Source organism: Grammomys surdaster, unplaced genomic scaffold (assembly GCF_004785775.1).
Source record: "Grammomys surdaster isolate TR1022 unplaced genomic scaffold, NIH_TR_1.0 278, whole genome shotgun sequence".
NCBI lineage: Eukaryota > Metazoa > Chordata > Mammalia > Rodentia > Muridae > Grammomys > Grammomys surdaster.
Window position 1 is genome coordinate 1,204,896 of NW_021604719.1, and position 21,334 is coordinate 1,226,229.

At 42.7% G+C, this 21,334-nt stretch overlaps 1 protein-coding gene across 2 annotated transcripts in view; it reads right to left on the bottom strand.

Moving 5' to 3' along the window:
- Dpysl3 (dihydropyrimidinase like 3) overlaps positions 1-21,334 on the bottom strand; it is a 113,085-nt gene that overhangs the window by 47,523 nt on the left and 44,228 nt on the right. Inside the window, exon 1 of one of the 2 annotated variants that reach the window (XM_028777126.1) lies at positions 19,210-19,593. The exons of the other annotated variant lie outside the window; for it this stretch is intronic. Coding sequence (XP_028632959.1) covers positions 19,210-19,248 — 39 coding nt within the window. The 5' untranslated portion in view covers positions 19,249-19,593. Of the gene's footprint in view, positions 1-19,209; positions 19,594-21,334 lie in introns of those variants that run through there. 2 annotated transcript variants of the gene reach the window in all.

Consider the following 21,334-nt stretch of genomic DNA (forward strand, 5'->3'; position numbering starts at 1 on the left):
GACTGTGACATGGAAACATAAGCCAAATAAACCCTTTCCATCCGAAGATGCTTTGGGCCATGGCGTTTACCGGAGCCATAGAATGCAAAGTAGGACAAAAGCCAAACCCACAGAAAGTTAGCCCAACAATAGTTGTTTTCACTCTACTAAACCGTCTAAAGCACATTGCTCTCAGAGCATACTTTGAAATGCAGGAAGGACCCAAAAAATCCAGAACTTTGCTGACTGACTTCATACCATCTGATCTGGGTTTTGCATTGTCCCTTGGATTTTGTGATGATTAATTTTGAGGGTCAACTTCATAAGGTCTGGAGCCAACTGAAAGATACGTCTGAGTGTGTCTTTGAGAATTACCAGCAACGATCAACTGAAAGTTTAACTAAAAGGAAAAGGGCCTCTTTCACTGGGAAGAAAGGGATGCACATTCTCGTGGACCACCCAGGAATAAGGATGGCCAACAAATCAGTCTTGCTTGCCTGCCGGACTTTGTTTCTTGCTGGTGAGTACATCCTATGCTCCAATTAGACCCAGATTCTTCATCCTTCTAATGCAGACTGAAGAACAGAGACTCTTTTGGAGTGTTCAAGGGAGATCAGGCTTCATGAATTGAATAGCTATGGGGGTTTCAGCCATTACCAAGTACAGATGGTCATTATTGGACAATCCAGCCCTTATTGTGTAAAAGCATTCTAGCGCCACACCCTTTTATAACATACATGAATTCTACTGCTTCTGTTCTTCTAGAGAATTTCAAACCCACTCACTCATGTACTATAAGTGATCTCTCTCTCTCTCTCTCTCTCTCTCTCTCTCTCTCTGTGTGTGTGTGTGTTTGTGTGCGTGTGTGTATGTGTTCTAAGTGTTCTAAGGAAGTGAGACTGAGCTGCTATTGAGCAAAATCCATGTCCTGTTAGCACTGTGCCTGTGTCATCAGGAAATGAGCATGAAAATTCAACCTTGGCCTTGATTCTAAGGACAAACAAGCTTAAGAATTCAGTACTGAAACACAGGCTTCCATGACCATTATCCAGGGTGTCAGGTATAGGCAGAAATGAAACAATAATTAAAGTAACTCAGGAGCACCAATAAAAATGCTAAATGAAAACAAAACAGGGTAAGACTAGATAGAGTAAAATCGAGTGGCAGCAGTAGGTAAAAGTTGCACATTGAGGTTTTGCATGGTGGTCAGACTCTTTGGGGTGATGCTGCAATGACGGGAAACAATGTCACGCATTCTGTAAAGGGAGGGACACCAAACAGAAACTGGACTGCTATCAACAAAGGTACCAGTGGGGGGTGGGGGAGAGAAACAGAGTGGGGGAAGGAGAAAGAGAAAGGGAGGGAAGGAAGGAAGGAGGGAGGGAAGGAGGGAGGGAGGGAGGGAGGGAGAGAGAGAGAGAGAGAGAGAGAGAGAGAGAAAGAGAGAGAGAGAGAGAGAGAGAGAGAGAGAGAGAGTGAGAGAGAGGAGGGATCTTCTGTTTTGCAGAGATCAAAAATCTCACACAGGCCTTGTCTGACATGAGCCTGAATTGCTGATTTGAACACAGAGGTGTGGTCAGAACAAATTCTGGTCAGTGTAAGGAAGTACCAGTTTATAACAGTATTGATTACTGTGATTTACAACTTTCCCTGGAAATTTGTTAGATGTTAAAATGGTTCTAAAATTTGTTCAAGAAACACCTCAATAAAATGTTGACTTACATGCCTTCATCATCCCCATGATTTGATGGGGTGAACTCACAGTCTGACGTCACAAAGACGGTCAGTGGAGAGTCAGTTTCCAATGTAAGGAATGCATTCCAATGGGAAACTGAGGACCTGCTGTAGACAGCTGATACCAAGAACATTCAGACATCGGCCAGAGATGGGAGGCAAGCACTTAGAGAGTTCAAGTTTTATTCTATGAATAATAGAAAACTCTTAGAAACCTTTTTTTTTTTTTAAAGAAAGATGTGTGAAATTTAATCCCAGACTTAAAAAAAATGTAAAAAGAATTAGGTAGTCAGAATGATTATGCTGGAAAGTAATCGGAAAATAGCAGCCAGCAGGAGAAGAAAAGGACAGTCTAGTAGTCACCTTAGCACTCAGGGAAAGAGCAGGAAATAGAGCTTAACGTTGACCTTGAGTTATTAAGCAGAGTTTCATGATGAGATTGTCTGACACAGTGTGGACCTGGATTAAGGACATTCACTGGACACGCACATCCAGGGCCTGACAATGGCATGAACTCAGAACTTGTAACCACTCAGTCTTGAAGGTCACAGAGGAGGAAGTGGCTCCTAGAACTGAGAAGGTTTGCTATGTTAATATGCTGATGCTGAGCTCTGTGTGGTAGAGAGCTTTACTACTTCCCTGGATACATTCAACCACATCAGGCCCCACAGGAAGGAATCAGGGGAGAAAAATAACCTGGATTTCCCAGTCCCTTTCCCTCCAGTCTCCTGCTGACACCATGTGAATGAAATGAATTCGATCTGGATGTAACAGAGACAATTAATGCAGGCCCTAAAGCCTAGGGCTTGGAGCAGGGCAGAAAAGGAGGAGAGAGAGAAGCAAGAGAATAAAGAACATCCAACAATGAGCCACTACGTAATAACTATGATAAAACCGTGGCATGAGTTACTAGTAATAAAATACAATGTTATTAGTGTTTGGGAGATTTTATTTGTTTTGTTTTCTCAATACTGGGAACATCTCAAGAGCCTTCAGCATGCTATGTGACTGACCACTGAGCTGAACCCAATCTCCAAAGCTGTTTTACATTTATTTATTTATTTATTTATTTATTTATTTATTTAGTGTGTGTGTGTGTGTGTGTGTGTGTGTGTGTCCACAGCATGATTGTGAAGGTCAGAGAGTAACTTTTGGGAGTTGTTTCTCTCCTTACACCTTGTATCCAAGCTCTCAAACTCAGGTTGTCGTACACACCAGCAAGCACTTTTGTCCCAAGCCATTTCTCTGGCCCCAAATTATTTTTTACATTTATTTATTTTGTGTGCCAAAGCAAGTTAAATCTGTATTTTGAGCCAAAAAAAATCCCGAATAACCATACTACAGTTGGATGAGCAAAATAGGATGCAATTCTTGTCAAAATACAGAGAATAATTAAATCTACACACGTATATTAGTCTAGATGTTTAGGGTGGGGTTTCAGATCTCAAATGATCCAGATTCATGATAGGTCTTCCTTCCTCAAATAATTCAATCAAGAAAAAAAAAAATCCCTTACAGGTGTGCCAGATGCTTGGGATTTAATTAGTCCTAGATGTAATCAAGTTAACAGCCAGGATTAGAGATCATAATTTGTGTATCCTGTTTTTGTGTGGACAGGAGTAAGATCTGGAAGGATAAAACATCAGTTGCTATCTTGGTAGTAGTATGGGTTGCAGAAGGCAATATGAAGAATAGCAAAAACTTTCTACTTGTACAAGGCGCTTTATAACTTTCTGAAGAAATCTCATATGGAAAATTACAAAATGGATAAAGATCAAAATGATTGCTGATTTGACACAAAGAACATAGATTTTAAAAATGCCTACATATTATCAAGGACAGTTTGATTCCTGAGGAGAGAGAGCGAGGAATGAAAATTCACCACTGTTCAGCACAAGATTCTCATCAATAAATAAAGGGAGAGGGGCAAGAGAGTAACAAAAGTGAGATACAAGACTGAATCATAGTTTTGAGGCACTGGTCAGCCAAAGAGACATGCAGCAGAAATGGTGTCCTGGGATCTAGGAAAATGATATCAATGGATGGACTTGAGTTTATAACACTCTGGAAATTCCTAAGTCCATAGAAAGACAACAAATGATGACATCGTTAGGAATCAATAATAAACTTGGGGCTCCACCAAGTGATGTCTTGTCTCTGCTGCTGTGTGGATGAATGGTCCCCACTTTCCTGTTAAGAGGCAATTCTTCTCTTTAATCATTTCTGACAGACAGCTAGCTTTGACTGGATCTTTACAATATCAGGGAAGCCTAGTGAATTCTCACCCCATTGCTTTTCAGAAACAAGAAACCTTTTCACTAAATCTGAAAGCCAGCCAAACTGTAATTCCCAGAAGTGAAATGCAGACTTGGGCCTTGGAATATGTGAGTGGCACCTTCAAATGACAGGCGATTGAGCCCAGCAATTTGTAGAGGCCACAGGGATCCTTTTCCAAGTCTGAGATTATACTTTAAAAGTTGGTGGGGACTTCCTGGGAACTGTGGTTAAAAGCTTGCAACCACTGATTTATGCAACTCCTTAAAACTGTCCCATGGTGGACACGTTTATAGAAGGCACAGCTTGCAGTGTCCTGGTTCCCACCAGGGAGAGGGCTTGGAAGAAAGGGTCTTGGAGAAAGGCACAAAGACCAGAGATGGTCCCAAGCTTGCTGTAACTTGGAAGTCTAGACTTGATTCTTCTGAACAGGAGAACAAAGAAGGGCTCCTCTTCCTCTTTGCAGTCCAAGAACCCAAGCCATGGGTCTGTGTCAGGGTAGCCTGACAGAGGAAGGAAGAAAGGCCTTCATGAAAATGATTGTTGCCTTGAAAAGACCACCATGATCCTAAATTCTGAGTACAGAAAACATTCAACAAATGTCCGTTCCTTTAAAAGTGAGAACCCACATCTCAGGATGAAATCATCAATCTTGTGGTCTACCTGCCTCCCTTTCCTTTGTTCTCAAAAAACAGTTTAACTTCTCACTTACTTTTTTTTTTTAAGTTAGGTTTAGCTCAGTGAAAAAATAAGCCCTAACTATTTTTTAGTAAAGACTACAGGGCAATTCTCTCTCTCTCTCTCTCTCTCTCTCTTTCTGTGTGTGCACACGTGTGCACACATGCACACATGTGCACTGCCCACTTCTATTGGTAGAATAACTTGTTGTGGTAAGAAATATAAAAGCAGATATTTGCTTTCTTTCCTTGACAGACAGTCCAATCCCTTGTGTTAGAGAAAAGCTAAGGGAAACCCAAAATCTGTCCTGTCCACAAGATGTGCAGGGATAAATATGGAACAGAGATTAAGGGAATGGCCAACCAATGACTGTCCCAACTTGAGACCCATCCCATGGGAGAGAGCCAACCCCTGACACTATTAGTGATACTCTGTTATGCTTGCAGACAGGAGTCTAGCTTAACTATCCTCTGAAAGACTCCACCCAGCAGCTGATGGAAACAGATGCAGAAACCCACAGCCAAACATTAGGAGTAGCTTGGGGAGTCTTGTAGAAGAGTGGACAAAGGATTGAGGCAGCTGGAGGGGGTCAAGAATACCACAAGAAGAGCAACAGAATCATCTAACCTGGGTTTTTTTGGGTTCACAGAGACTGAACCATCAACCAAAGAGCACGTAGCATAATTCTTATAAAGAAACTTAGGGTGAGAAGTCAGACTATAATTTCTGTGGTCCTTTCTTGACACACAAAGTATATGACAGTCATGAATAATGTCTTGGTCACCATCTTCTATCTAGCTGAAAAACCTATATGTACCCATAGCCTTGCTTTCATCAGAAAGGGCCTGTTAAAGCAACAGCTATTTTGACTCACTGGACCCAAACTTCCCAAAGTTATACTTACAGGGGAAATTACAAATGCTTTAAGAACAAGGAAGACCTGGACTGAAATTAACTCTGGAAATAAATACAACAGAGGCTGCCCTTAAAAATAATCCAAACTTGTGACAAAGCTTCCTTCATCTTCAACAAACTCCTCAGTCTTTAGGAACAAGGGGCAAAAACCAGGGCATTCAAGATTGCTTTCTATTGGCCAAGGGCATGCTAACATTACAGGAATATATCCCCATATTTAAAGACAAGCTGACTTCATCCTTACCCACAAAGCCATGAAGCTATGCTCCCTCTTCTAAGCCATTACTTAGCATTCTATTTTCCTAGCATGTAGGAGAACAACTTTTTTGAATTGTCCTGCAGTAAGTCCTTGTGATGAACATCCAGCCAGAAATGCTTCAGATTCAAGTTTATAGTTGCCCGCTTTCTATACCCAGCAGATATACACTGTGAGGTGTATTAAATTGTGTCTAAAAAAAATAGCCAAGTATGATCTTAGAAACACATCTGTTAGCACTCCCAGCTCACCACCACTCCAAGTCTTCCTCTTTCCTTCCTAATCTCACTCCTAAGGATAGACCAAGAGGCCTTACTTAGACAGCACACAACATACAGTAGATATGGTCCAGTTATCACTGAAAAGATAGTCTAGTGGCCTTTTCTTATTACAGCTAACTTTTTTTTACATTGCTAATGTGTTTTCTTACGGCATTTTCATACAGATGTTTCAGTATACTTTATCCTAATTTGTTCCTCCCCTCCCACCTTCCTCCACTACCCCTTCCCCCCTACACACTGCTCTCCCTGAGCTTCTTGGCTGCCTCTAAATGTTCCCACAGTCGGTCTTCATATATCATTTTTTTCCCCTTGATGCCCTTGAACAAGTTAACCTGGGAGAGTACAATAGTTTAAAGCCAAGGTGCAGTGTAATGTTTTATTCATGCATGTACCTGTTCCTTTGTTTGATGTTTGCGAATGTATCTAGTGATATGATAGCAAACAAGAACAAAACAATCTGCCACTATGATTGAAAAGGGAAGGAACAAACAAGGGTCTAGACAGATGTTATAATCTCAGCAGAGACCAGGGACATTTAGAAGACAGGAGACAGAGGAGGTGAGAGTGTAGAACTACTTTTGATTATTTTCCAAAAAGGTACATATACAAAGTTGTCAGAAAAGAAAGATCTGAACAGTGCAGTCTTAGAAAAAATCCTATGCTCACTTTGAGACAAGAGGAAATACAGACACTATAAACTAGTAGCAAGCACGTAACTAAGGAAGAGCAGGATGGGAAGCCAAGCCACTGGAAGCCAGTGGCAGCAGGGAGCACATGTAGCCTAAGGAGCCAGGGCCTGGGTTTTATTTGTGGTACTACAGAAGACATTTCACCAAGACAGTCACTTGGCCTGGCCTATATGTTAAAGGCACGTCATGGTTAGCCATGAAGGATAAATTTAGGGATGAGCACAATGGAGCACGGGGGGTGGGGGGGAAGGGGGTGGCTCCTTTCATTAAGATGAGGGCCATGAGCTAGACTGGAGGCAGTATCCGGTTTAAAGATCTTATCACAAAGCTGAAGCTTGCAGAGGTGAGGCCAACAGGTAGATCAAGCAAATTTAACACATCTAAGCAAGCATCTGTCTGCAGACTCCACAGCCACAGACAAGAGGGAGCACTGCCTGTCTGCTTTCTACGTTCTTCTTGCTTTTCATTAATTGCATGTTCATCACTTTATTATTTCAATACAAGTAAAATAAATCTTCAGATTAATTGAAATAATTCTAAACTATGTTATGGAAAAGTAGGGTTTCTCCTCATGATTTGTCTGTATGGATTTGGCTTGCTGCTTTAGCAAAGGTAATTAATTTTCTTTTGGATGGTCAGATTTCTTCAGGGTAACAGATCTGCCACCAGGAATGTTAATTATTTATTACATGTAGATATGTATCCCCAGCCGGGCAGTGATGGTGCACGCCTTTAATCCCAACACTTGGGAGGCAGAGGCAGGTGGATTTCTGAGTTCGAGGCCAGCCTGGTCTACAGACTGAGTTCCAGGACAGAGAAACCCTGTCTCCAAAAACAAACAAAAAAAAAAAAAAAAAGGAAAAAAAAAGAAAAAAGAAAAAGATATGTATCCCCTAATTTTTTAAAAGTCTAAACTCTAGAGAAACCCAACTACATTGTCTACTTATATTCCCCTACTTCAATTTTTACTCTAAAATTAGAAGACAAACTAGTCTAATCTCAGAATTGGCTTCAAGTTCACTGAGGCTCTGGGGTTGTTTACTTCTTCCTCCCAACATTAAAGCTCCTGATTAAGGGTTCCTCACATCCTGGTGAGCATTGTCACTGGAAAAGGGCACAACATACTAAGTGAAGACTTAAGGTCAGACAAGAAGGTAAAGTTGGGCCTCCTTCCATCAACAAGCACAGGCCTCCGATCCCTGTCTATGAAGTAAGGCTGATAGTACCTATATCCAGGCATGCTACAAGGTTTGAATATCATTCCATCTCTGAATACAATTTCTTATAAATAATGATTCCTGTCACAAGATAAGAATTCAAATGTTCTTATTCTCTGACTTGAACCTTCACTCTGTGTGGCCCTGTGAGGACCTGCAGGTCTGAGGCTATGGGCCAGCCGGTGTGGCTGCTGAGTTCCTGAATCACCTTCTCTTCTTCTGAGGGTCCCTCCCTCTTGCCTGTGTATGTATGTATGTATGTATGTATGTATGTATGTATGTATGTGTGTGTGTGAGGGGGTGTGTCTGTATGTATAAGTTATTTTATTCATATTGGGTGGTGACTGGCTCGTAATGGCTTCTTTTGACTTGATTCTCATTTTAACAATCCTGTCTCCAAACAGAGACACATTTTAAGGACTGGTTCTTAGGAAGCCAATGTACGGATCTGTGTGGGTTAGGAATAGTTTAGCCCCTAACATTCTCCACTCCCTTACCTAAAATAGTGTGAGAAAAGTCCCCAAATACAGCAAGGGGAAATGCCACTTAATGGAAAAACGGGGAAAAAAAATCTTATATGACCTTTGGCAAGTGGCATTATCTCTTACCCGAAGTGTTTTAAGCATATAAACAAAGGGGTTGGAATAACAGGACGTTAGTCTTCCTGCGTTTACCCGAGCAAATCACACCATCCTGTGAATTCTTGTAGCAAAAAGAGTCTGTGATAGGATCAGAGAAGAACTGAAGCACCAAATGTATCTTCATTGGGAATAAGCGTAAAGGAAGTCTCTAGAAGCAGAACGTTATATCCAATTACTTTAAAATGGCTTGACGTTTCCCCTCTTTATCAGGCCATAATTCAAGCCTGCCTTGTTGGATACAGCAGAAACCCATTTCTGAGGTATCAGCATCTCTAATACAAAATGATTGCCTGAAGCTCTGGAGCACAGATCAGCTCTGAGGGAAAAGAGGGGATAATTTCAGATGTATATTTCCTGGAAAAAATAAAGGAAAGAAATGTAAACCTAGAGAAAATGGAAACTAAAAACCAGCTTCCAAGATTCTAGGTTAAGCCCGTGAGGAGAGGGGCAAGGCAAAGCCAGCCAAATTCTCTCTCCAGCCTTGTAGCCTCAGCTTCCTGGACACTGTGCACTTCCAGAGATATCAGCACTTGAAGAAAGATTCCAGGCAAGACTAAGATTCAGATCTAGTTTCCTTAGACCTATGAGCTGAGTCACTAGACAAACTATTCTTCTCCCAAGATGGTAGCTTTTCATTTGATCTCAAATATAAACCTAGAGTTTAAAATGAATGACATTTCAGTTTTTGTTACTAAAAGTGTGTTAGAGACAATTCAAACTAAAACAAACAAACAAACAACTGGATTCTTTAAGCAATAGGATAATATATTGAGCAAGTTAAAAATAATTTTATGCAGAAGTATTTAAAATAAAAAAAATTGTAATAATATTCTGTAGAAAGACAAAGGGGGACAGCAAAGAACACGAACCCACACGTGGTGCTGTTTTAATAAAGGATACATAAAAAAAAACCTTATGGAACATGCTAATAAGGTTCCCAGTGGCTATTTCTTGCTAATTTCATTGGCACATATGCTCACTGACTTTATTTTATTTATACCTTTCATAAATTCTTTTACAACTACTTTTTTATGGAAAAAAAAGGTTTAAGTTTAAATGCTCAATAATCTACAATGGGAAACCCCATTATTCAATTGAGTCTTTGTTTCCTCACCTATAAAGAAACATTGAGCTTTCAATGACAGCTCTAGGGATATTTTGACTACATGAAATGTTCAGAGTCACAGAAAACCACTCCCATCCCCCACCCCCCAGAACCTTGGCTATAATGGTGTGTAGTACAGGACCTCAGTGAGAAAGTGAAGTTCCCATTGTCAAGGAAAACTTCTCCATGGTATTTTCTCTGTTTCACTGCAGAGTAGCCTTGGGGATGAAATCGAGGTTCAGCTAGCTCTCTGCCAAGTTGTTCAGGTAAGACAGGTTGGGACTACTGATCTGAGTGTGAAGGGTGACAAGCTTCTGGACAGAGAGCAGTGACTAGTGGACCAACCCCATGCTTGGGAGGGTTACCAACTAGCTGCTCTCCATATTTCTTGTACCAATTATGCCTCCTGGAAAACAAGAGAAGATACAGTGTGGACTTGAAAAAAGACAAAATTCTATCTCCAGAAATATGAGATTTTCCTAACTGTAGTATGTGTACTGGCTGGTTTTGTGTGTCAACTTGACACAAGCTGGAGTTATCTCAGAGAAAGGAGCCTCCCTTGAGGAAATGTCTCCATGAGATCCAGCTGTAAGGCATTTTCTCAATTAGTGATCAAGGGTGGGAGGACACATTGTGGGTGGTGCCATCCCTGGGCTGGTAGTCTTGGGTTCTATAAGAAAATAAGCTGAGCAATCGAGGGGAAGCAAGCCAGTAAGTAACATCCCTCCATGGCCTCTGCATCAGCTCCTGTTTCCTGACCTGCTTGTCTTCCAGTCCTGACTTCCTTTGGTGATGAACAGCAATGTGGAAGTGTAAGCTGAATAAACCCTTTCCTCCTCAACTTGGTTCTTGGTCATGATGTTTTGTGTAGGAATACAAACCCCGACTAAGACAATATACAAGTAAGGTGGTGGTGCTGTACAAAAGACTTAAGAATGTGGGTTCTGAGTCAGATAACTCAAATTTGACCTTGGTCACTTGAGGCTTATGTGTACTAAAGGGTTAATCTTTACATTTTTGTTTTCAACAATAAAATAGAAAGATCTTTGCTGAGACTCTACCTAATCAAACTGTTTTCAGGATTAAGTGAGATACTAAATGAAGTAGCTTAACATAAGGCACACTAAATATCAAATCTTCTAGAAAAACTAATCTGCATTAGATGTTCCTGTGACAATCTTCACATAGCTAGTGGTCAAGAAATACTAGTAATTCAACAAAGGAAAAATATCAAAATGTTTCTGTTACACCTGGTTATATTACGAAGTCATCATCATGATCCATGTAGTACGTGATACAAATGTTTTCAGTGTTCTAGGCCCATGGATACATTGACCGCTTTCCTTCTCCTGTAGAGCAAACTGGTCCAATGACTACAATCACAATGAAAATATTCTGCTTTGAAATGTCCCTCATAGGCTCCTGTGTGGGGTCACTGGGTGGCCTTGGGGGATTAAAAAGTGGTCCTGTCCCTTCCCATTCTCAGTTTCCTCTTCATTAGTACGTGAAAAGGTGAGGAATCTCTCCCATCACTAGGGAGGCACCTGCTGCAATGCTGCTCCTTCATGATAGACTAGATCCCCTCAAACTGTGAGCCAAAATAAACATCTTGCTTTTTACGTTGACTTTTAAAGATATTTTGTCACAGCAAAAACAGAGACTTATTGCCACTGCATGGTTCATGCTGACGTGAGCACCTTAAAATGTGCTTTAACTGACTGTACCCTGAAAACCAAAGAAGAAAGTGTGATGGTTAATCTAATTACCAACTTCTCTGAGTTTAAATTTATCTACAGGTGCCTCTCAGCTTGTGTTTCCAGAGAGGTGTAACTTGGAAGGCCCAGACTAGATGTGTCCAGCACCATCCTATAGGCTTGTCCAGAATGAATAAAAAAGGACATGAAAAATTCTGATCTAGGCTGGCATTTCTTCCTCTACTTTCTGTCCTTCCAGGATATGAGGAGGTGTAATGTCCTAGCTTCAGGCTCTTACTGCCCTGGACCTATCTGTCACTATCCCTCCCCTAAAAACATAGACTATGAACCCAACTCTGAACCAAAATAAACCCTTCCTTTTCCAACAAGTTTCTTCTTCTTAGGCATTTGGTTACAGTTAACCGAGTTAACTAATATATGAACTTTAGTAAATAATCTAATGCCAAGAATAACTCCAAGTATAAGGTCAAAAAAAGATGACAATTGTCATAGGGTGAGACTCTGAAAATCTTTGAAAACCCATGAGCAAACAAAAACTTTCTATCTGAATGTCCAACTCTAATGGGGAGTAGGGGAAGCAATGAGCTGCTTCTTAGCCAGTATTTCTAAAAGACGAAATTAGCTGTACATGTGCCGATGGACCTAATTGCTGCTAATAATCCTAATGATTTCATGGTTTATGTACAAAGGCAGATAGAGATATACACTAAGATTTATATTATATTCAAGTTCAAAGATTCATGGTGACAATTCCCTTTATTTGAAAGAAAAGTTAACAATCTGAATGAATTCTTTAAGTCATTTATAGTAAGAGAAATGATATCTTTATTTACAACCAGAATTATTCAAGTTGATTCCTAAAATATGCTCAGAAAGGGTACACAGACTTTGAGGCGCATGGACCAGGAAGAAAGACGTGTAAATGCTGAAGGGTTTTCTGGCACATGTGCCCAGAGCAGGCTCCGTCCCACAGTAACCTGTTTGTTCTGCTAATGTGTCCTGTTTCTCTTGGCTCAGTGACTTCACGCCAGTTTCTTACAATTGGACCTTATCTTGAAGTCTTAAGAATGAATATTCTCAAAAGTTGTCAGTGAAAGGGAGCCTGGTGTTCAGGAGTAAAAGCAATTCTTTCAGGTCATCTTCCCCATTAAAGTTAATGCTGCGGGTCAATGTTAAATGTAGCTATTCACTCAGCATTGCTCGTGGATTTTTATTTCCCTTAAACAAAGGACCTAATATATGCTGATCAAAGATTTAGGTGCAGGAAGCTTCCTGATAACCTCACACAGAGCCCATGCTATTACTAGATTTTTGAGAAGAGAGCTATTTCCATTGGACAGCAGCCATCATATTTAAAATATCAGCACGGGCAGCCAAAAAGGCTCCAGGGAGCACAGTCTCAGAGCTGTTTTCTGTTTGCTTGTTTGTTTGTCTAGTCTAGATTTGGGGGCAATTGTCGCCTTTGTGCCTTTATCAATGGCAGCCTTCACTGAAGGAGACACAGCAGTGGCAGCAAATGAATCATGACATCACTTTAATAATGCTCATTTTCATTGACCTAAAGCTCTGTTTAAAGAAAAGAGACCATCCCTTATTACTACTCCACTGCCCTCTCCTATAGTCTATTAGCTAAGTCTACTCCCTAAATAAGAAAAAGGCAAAGATCTTAAGGGTGGAAAGCAACCAGAGTCCATTATATCCAACACAGATGTTGGCCGGTCCTGCTGAGCCACTGCCATCTCATGCATCTCCCTGCTCACAATTTTTTCGTGGGAGGAAAAAGCTTATAACTCTTGTATGTGAATGTGGAACAGAAGAGGAAAAGGCTTGCTCCTGGGTTATTTGCATTCGCAGGGACCTCAGGGATCAGGGAGTGCAAAGATCTGTTTGTCAGTGCAGATTCTGAGGTTGCCTAAAGTCTCAGGTAAAAGAGGCAAGGGCAGACTCGAGGGTACTGCCTTCCAGGTCCTCTTGCACTGTGGTTACAACTGAGGCTCTTCAGACAGCTGAAGGAACCATGTTAGAAGGGCATGTGCTCAGCTGTTCTTCCTGAAGTTATGTTCTTGCTGCACTTGGCCAGCTCATCTCCAATTCCCCTCACACCCCACAGCAAACATTCCCTCAAGAGAAGTCATAGATCTACCCCATGAAAGGACCGTGTCTCAAAATAAGGTGGAAGGACTCATCCTATTTCACCAGATGAGCTTTTATTTTGGTATTAACTAACTCTATTGCATAGGTTGACACAGACATGTGCCAATTTGATTTCATTAAACAGGGACTTCACAGAAGACTGTTTTCCAAAGTCTTTGACTACACTTGTTTCTCATTGGCCTGAGGGAAGATTGAGGACAGGTGAAGCTGTGCATGGACCAAATGGGAGTTTCACCAGATGTAGGGGCGGTGGTTTCCACTCATCTTTCACATCATCTAGCACCAGAAGATGCCTCCCATCTTTCCTTCTGGTTAGGAGCAGTCACCGGATCAAACAGGCACACTTGTACCCTAGGGACACATCCCTACTTTTGTTAAAATTTTGCAGCTTTTAACTGTAATACGCAGATATAAATGGTTCTATAAAACACACCAATAGCTAAAGAACAAAGGGTTATATAGGATACAAAGGGGTTTTTGTTCTTTTTCAACTTTAATTTCTATGAGTTTGGAAGAAATGATAGAGAAAACTCCACTAGAAGTTGAGCTGTGAACAACCTTCAGGAAAGGGTATCAATGCTATGAGGCTCTAGACTGAAGGTGATTAGGACTGAAAATAGAAGAATGTAATATTATTTAGGAGGGTTTTGGGTCTGACGAAAGGCAGTCTAGTAGTCTCTTGTCTGGTTGTCAGAAATGAATGACAGGCACAATTCTATAGAATGTTGTCACATAACTAAAGCAAGAAAAACCATCAACTGTATAACATCATTTTCATTTTTTTTCTGTTTGAAAACATATTTTAAAAGTCTCCCAGGAAAAATCTCTACCAGACAGTTGCCAAATGTCCCTTTATTAATGTCCACACTCAGAAGCAATTGCGATCTTAAAAACAAATATTTACTATCTTGAACACATCTGGGTGTTCACAGACTACTTTCATTGAACTCTCTAACTGCTCAGTGGGATGGAAAAGAAAGGTTTTGTGTGTGTGTGTGTGTGTGTGTGTTTGCATTTGTTTGTTTCAAGCTGGTGATTGAAGTCAGGTAAGTTTCAAATTCTGTTAAGAAAACTCTCTGTAATTCCCCCAAAGTATTTTGCTGGTTTGGTCATAGCAACTTGTACTCAAAGCCGTTATTACACCTGAGGCATTTTGCTTATTCTTCAGAAAGAGTAGCCTGGCTAGGAATGGTGGCATACCTGCTCAGAATATAAAGGAACAAAACAGATACCCCAGGCATGCCCTACATCAGCATTTTCACAATCGGATAGCTCAAATGCTTCCCATTCCTAAGTGTTTAAGAGTTTTGGTTTGTCTCCCACTCTGGAATTTCCCTTCCTTGGTGCCTTACTTGGATAGGCTGGCTCCTTCGTTTGGTCTCCGACCTCTAATTCTTTACCTCCCAATACTTTCTTACCATGAAGTGACACCTACTGTGAAGCACAAGGGATACACAGGTGCAAACATTTGGGGAGGGGCAGAGTGCACTGGCTCTTTCCTCAAAGTCAAGTCTAGTCCCCCAGCTCAAAGACCACCGGCACTTCTCAAGTTCACTGAAACCTCCCCCACCCATTTAAAAGTAATTACCATGGAACATACAACCTGACAATATTCCCCTTTCTAACAAGATCTCAGAGCTCGGGCTCCATGCTCCATATTAAAACTGGCAGCTGGTAGCCTTGGATATGTAGCTCAGCAACGTCCAAAGATCACACAGGCAATGCGACTTCTAGAAAACAGAGATGTAGCTGAGATCAGAGTGTAGAGTGTATACGAGACAGTATTTACAGAAATCTATTAGTCATTAGAAAAAGCCATCTTTCTGTGATCCGTGAGAAAGAGAGAGAGAGAGAGAGAGAGAGAGAGGGAGGGAGGGAGGGAGGGAGGGAGGGAGGGAGGGAGGGAGAGAGGCAGAGAGAAGGGGTGGGGAGAAAGGGAGGAAGAAGGAGGAGGAGGTGGAGGAGAGGAGAGGATGAATTCTGGGGCTCTTTATGTGCCTCTGGGAGGCAGCAGCTGCATCAAAGTGACTTTGAAAGCCATTGGGCATGATTTCTAGCTTTTCCTCCCAACTCTCACTGTCTAACTCTGAATGATTGGCTTGGTCTATCTAGGTTTCCATGCTCTGTGGAACTATGGAGTGGTTCTCTGTCAATGCTCAGATAAGAAAATGCACAGGAAGTACTGGTACCCACACTTCAGGGATCTTCCCAATCCTGTAGTCAGTTTCAAGTTGGAGCTTATATCAGAGAAGGAAAAAGGCTGACAGTTAACATAGAAAAGTGTCTACAAAGTGAATATGGTAGATATTATTCCAAATGCTATATATTTATTTGAACATAATAGATAAAAGAGATTTTTAAATTTTTAAAAATATGGATAAGTATCCTGGCAGACTGTATTGATTCTAGGCTTGAATGGGAAAAGCATGCAGTATACACAATCTTGGGACAAAATAATACCCAATTATTATACCCCTTAGGTATTATATGCCCAACACAGTGTATATATAATGCCCAACTGATACTCCTTAGGTATTATGTGTCCAACACTGTGTGAGATAGTGGAGCTAGAAGGTTGTGCCTAATCTGCTGAGCAACCCAGGATGCCTAGTGTCTGACACTGAGAATCAACGGCTGACATTCAGGTGGAAAAGATGGTTCACTTGCTGCCCTGACAAGGCAAAGTAAGATCCAAGCCTGAACAACTCACAAGGAGGTAGCCCCTTCCAGATCCACCAGAGGTAGCAAACCCTCCTGACCCCAGGAAACAAATGCACACTTGCAAGTAGAAGTGTTCTTACCTCAGAAGAACAGCTAGAGCAAGTGGAAGGAGAAAAACAATAAAAACAACAAAACAAAAACAAAACCCTATTCCCAACCAAAAATGGTTGCAAAAGGCAGTATCTAGAGAGACAAGTGGGTCAGGCCCAGGGAAGACTGCCTCCTTCAGTCTACAGCCTATAGTGATACTTGAGCTACTGGGTGGGGCTGCCTTAACAGAAGAAAAGACAGGGACTAGGATATTTAATTAGAATTCTAGAAGGTTTGCATTTTAAACAATGAACCAATATCAAGAGTAGGAAACACATGTTAGATTTATATCTTTAATCACATTTTCAATTTATGTAGAGCTGTGTCCATATTTTTATATTCTTACCTATGTTTGAGATCCTGACCTAGGAAAGGTATTTTAAATACTTGAAGTATAAAGACAATCATCGTCTATAGCCATACAAACACACAGAGATGTTTTATTCTAAGAAAGAATCCCTGTTCATAGGAATGCAAACACAAAGCATGAAAAAAATCTAGAAATGGATTCCTTATCCCCATAGACCAGCCCCGCCCCCTGCCATGCCCTCCTTGTCATCTGCCTGGTTCTAACAATGACTGCCAGAGAGTCTGGCTTGAAGAAATTCACACCCACTGTCCAGTCCTGTTCCAGCTGCTGGAGATGCAGCTCCAGTTTCCAGCACAGGCTGTATGTAGCACCACGCCCATGCACAGAGGAAGAATGGGAGGCACACTGAAAATGAACGAAGTACCCCATGGGAGAGCATCTAAGCAGAGACAAAAGGGAATCCCTTATAAGCTCAGTCTTGGGTACAGGGCAAGGCACAGCCACAGTTTCTATGTATCTTCAGGCAGGCTATGCTTTCTGAATGTCTTTATCGTTCCTTATAGGTGGCTTAAATGATACCTAGGAAAAAATGGGTGTGGTCCTCAAGGCCATGTCACAGACTGGGTCTGTAAGAAGAATGACTGAAGCCTTTCAAAATTGGGAGGGGCAGGGGATGGTTCTCTGCCTGTCCCCAAAAGGAGATTTGACAAGATTGCACATTAGGTGTAAATAAGTGGCCTGCAACAGACCTCCAGCTGCAGTATCAGGAAAGATGTGGTCCTAACCACTTCATTAAAGAAACCAATATAAAAAATGAAGCTGAGATCCTGATTAGATTCTTTCTGGTGATACCTTCTATATCTCTTTGCAAAGACTCCTGGCACCAGGCAAATACTGACACTGCTGAAACTGCATATTGTTTTCTCAAGGATGAGAGTGAATGTTCTCAGGTAGTGACACAGGAGTACATCCTTTAAGCTCAAAGCCTCTTAGGCAAAAGGATCCCCAGCCAGCTCAACTGTTCTCCCTGAGGAGTGTTTCTTCCCTGGGATCAGGTGGACAGCTGGTAGGGGTGAGGTGTAATTGTCACAAAGTGAAGTGAGGCTCAGGTGTCAGCTGAAGGTGAGATGCTGCAACAGGAATAAGTCACTTAACAATGCGGTGCCATAGGGGCATGAAGAAGGTTCTTCACTGCAGATGCATGGGGCATTCCAAAACAGAAGAGGAGCAAGTGGGCAACTCAGGCTCCTGGCTAAATCTAGGCATATCCCCAAAGACTTAAGTAGGTGGCAGGTAGAAATCAGCCCTAGGACAGCTGCAGAGCCTCCCAGAGGCCAGCTATCACTTCCTTTGTTCCTCTTGCAAAGATGGAGTAGCCAGCCACCCATTCCTCTAACACACACACACACACACACACACACACACACACACACACACACACGTGTACACACACCACACATCTTAAAACAACCATACTGCTTCCTGCTAAACTACCAAATGCCATTGGCTCTTCCTTTTTTGTTTTAATGGTATCCCAGACTGCCATATGTTCCTACTATACAGGGCATTAAATCAACTCATCAGGGAGAAATCTCAGGCTGGGAGGTGTTTTGTCCAGTACAACACCTAGCTGGGAACTGGTGAAGAGGTTGCTTCCTAAGCTAATAAAGGCACATCCCCACCCTAGTTGCACACTCTTACAGCATGACACTAGCCAGCCGGGGATGGCTCACTCTAGCACACAATGGCAGTTGGACACCGCATGCACTCGGCATCCATGTGCAACTGCAAACTAAAACGTTCTTTGCAAACTCCGTTTTCTCTGGGAGGAGGAATAGGAATGGCATGAGAAAGGTATACAATTAAGGTGGAAATAAAATTAATCATTTTCATTGCACGTTAGCTATTGAATCTCGAATCTGACAGACCCAAACCTATATGTGGGGAAGGTGGATACCCCCCAGGACTCGTAGACAGGCACCCAGAGCGCCCTCTCAGAGGCGCTGGGCTCAAAACTGTAAGGCCCGAGCAAGGAGAGGGGCGCGGTCCGGCTACCAACTACCAGTGGAGAAAGGTGTTATCTCTCATACCCTAGCAGATCTGAAAGATTCACCAACAAAAAAGCACACCTCTAGCTGCAGGAGAAACCCCCGTCCCCAGCGAGGCTGGGTTCCACGGAGCCCCGTGAGCCATGCGCTCTCGGCAGTGGAAAAGGACAAACAACCCAAAGTTCTCCGCGTCAGTGTTTAAGGTTTTCCTCTTTGTTTTGATTTCCTCAAACCCCAGGGTCGCTGCATCAGCGTGGCGCCGGCTGCGCCGTCTGGACTGACCGCCGCACTCCAGCACCCGGACCTCGCCGGGTCCTTATTTCCCGGGGGACCCGACCGGGCACGCCAATGGCATCCAAGCCACCCCGCCCGCGGCCGGCAAGGAGCCACCGGCGGACTCACCGTGATCCGTGGAATGTTCTTCTTGCCCTGGTAGGACATGGTGGCGATTCTGGCTGCAGGGGATGCCTGCCTCGCTGCTACTGCTGCTGCTCGCACGCCTGGCTCAGCGCACAGCGCCCCAGATCAGGTGGAGCGAATGGTGCGCTGGCCGGTGCTGCCGCCTCCTCTCGCCTCCGCCCCCCTCCCGGGCTCCCGCGGCGGCTGCCAGAGACAATAGTAAATCTCCCCGGTCCCCCTTCGCCCCGACGCGCCCCCCGCCACTTGCACCCTCCTCCACTGGCGTTCACGCCCGGCTTGGGGTTTCTTTTTTGTTTTTTCTCTTTTTCTTTTGTGGTGCCAGCTGGGACCCCGTAAGGCAGGAATGGCTGATCTGAGACTCCTCCCTCTTCTCTCTTATCCCTATTGATTTTCTTCTTTGCATCTGCCTCACCCACTTTTTCTTTTCTTTTTTTTTTTAACCCTCCCCCCTCCACCCCTCCCTCTACTTGCTAGCTCCGCGGAGTCGCCTGCTCCTCGACCACCAGAGGGCGCGAGGGACTTTTCCGGACAGGGATGCTGTAGCCGGCAGCGAAGCCGTACTAGTGGTTCCCTAGCCTCCAGGGCCAAGCCCCTCTGAACACCTACGCCTTCCACCAACCCCTACACCAATCTCCCATCTTCCAAACTATGCTTTTAAAAAGGAAACAGCAGCAGACTCCCCTCTGGGGGTCGGCAGTCCTTCGCCACTAGCGGACCGAGCGTGGCGCCGCCGCCTTTGTTAGAAGCAAAGACTGGGCGGCGCCTCTGCAGCTCTTCGGATATTTGTAAACGGCAGATACAGCCACTTGGAGAGCCGAGACTTGGTCAGACTATATGTAGTCTGACTCGGTGTCTGGTGCTCCTAGCCCATGAAAGAATGCATTTAACAATACAAAGTAAATTCAATCCGGAAATGGGTGTGTGTTTAAGGGTCACAGTTTCTTGCTTGTACTCTGTATTTTGAAAATACCCTCTGTCTGACTCTTGTAGGTCCAGGCATTGTGCTGCTCTGTAGGCACCAAGCAGAGAAAACCCAGTAGTGGAAAGGTAGAAATCCTGCACGGTCTGATGTACAGTCAGGGATTTGTGCGAGGGACCTCTTTTGCAAATGTTGCTGTCTTTGAGCAATCAGCCAGGTGTGCAGGAGAAATCCCTAGTTTATTGTTGAAAGACACAATTTACGAGAGTGAAAGGTGGCTTTTGAAGCACTGGGATACATAATGTCCTCTAGCTACCAGAAAAGGCAAAGAAAAACCAGAGAGGCCACTGTGGGCGGGTGTCTAAACAGCAATGAGGTGGGGCTTTTTTCCTAAAAAAAGGAAAACAAAATAAAAAAAATAACCCCAAACAATTTAAACAATATCCAAAATTTTCCTTGCTATGCAAAAAAATAGAAACTCTTAGGTCTTCTATCACCAACCCCCCCCCACTCTCCAATTCTCAGCCCAAATGTTCCACTAAATAGGAATTCTGTGTATGTCATTAAGTATGATTCAATCTGTTAAGGATCTGACATTGAGATTGCTATGGGCAGGCCCTCTACACTTCTTGACATTTTGTCATTAAATTGAAGATTTTCTTGCAACAGAACAGTTATAAAAGGCACCTACAGAAAGAAGGTTCCAAATGTCACAACCTCTGTTTCACCATCCAGAAATGAGGTAGCATGATCATATAATCAAAGGGCACACTGCCTGCCTGAAACACTCCCTCTCTAGTAAATTAATCCAAAGGCTTCCGGTTAGTCACGGCAATTGGACCGAATGCAGTTTTCAAAGGAAAAGTTGCAACAATTTCCAGTTTATTTCTGGCCAGGAGGAGAAATGCCAAGCAAAGGTCACCACCTTGAATTCTTTTGCAAGATACAAGAAAGAATAAAAAAGGTAGGGAGAGAAAAGACTAGGTCAAAGAAATACCGGAAACATTTTGGCTTGCTCTTACATAGATGCTAAAACTACTAGGTAAGAGTTGTGAGATCACAAAGCATTCTGGGACTGACATGCAAATGAGAAGTGTTATATTTAGAGCAAAGAGAGAATTAACTTCATGCTATAAAACTCTCTCTCTCTCTCTCTCTCTCTCTCTCTCTCTCTCTCTCTCTCTCTCT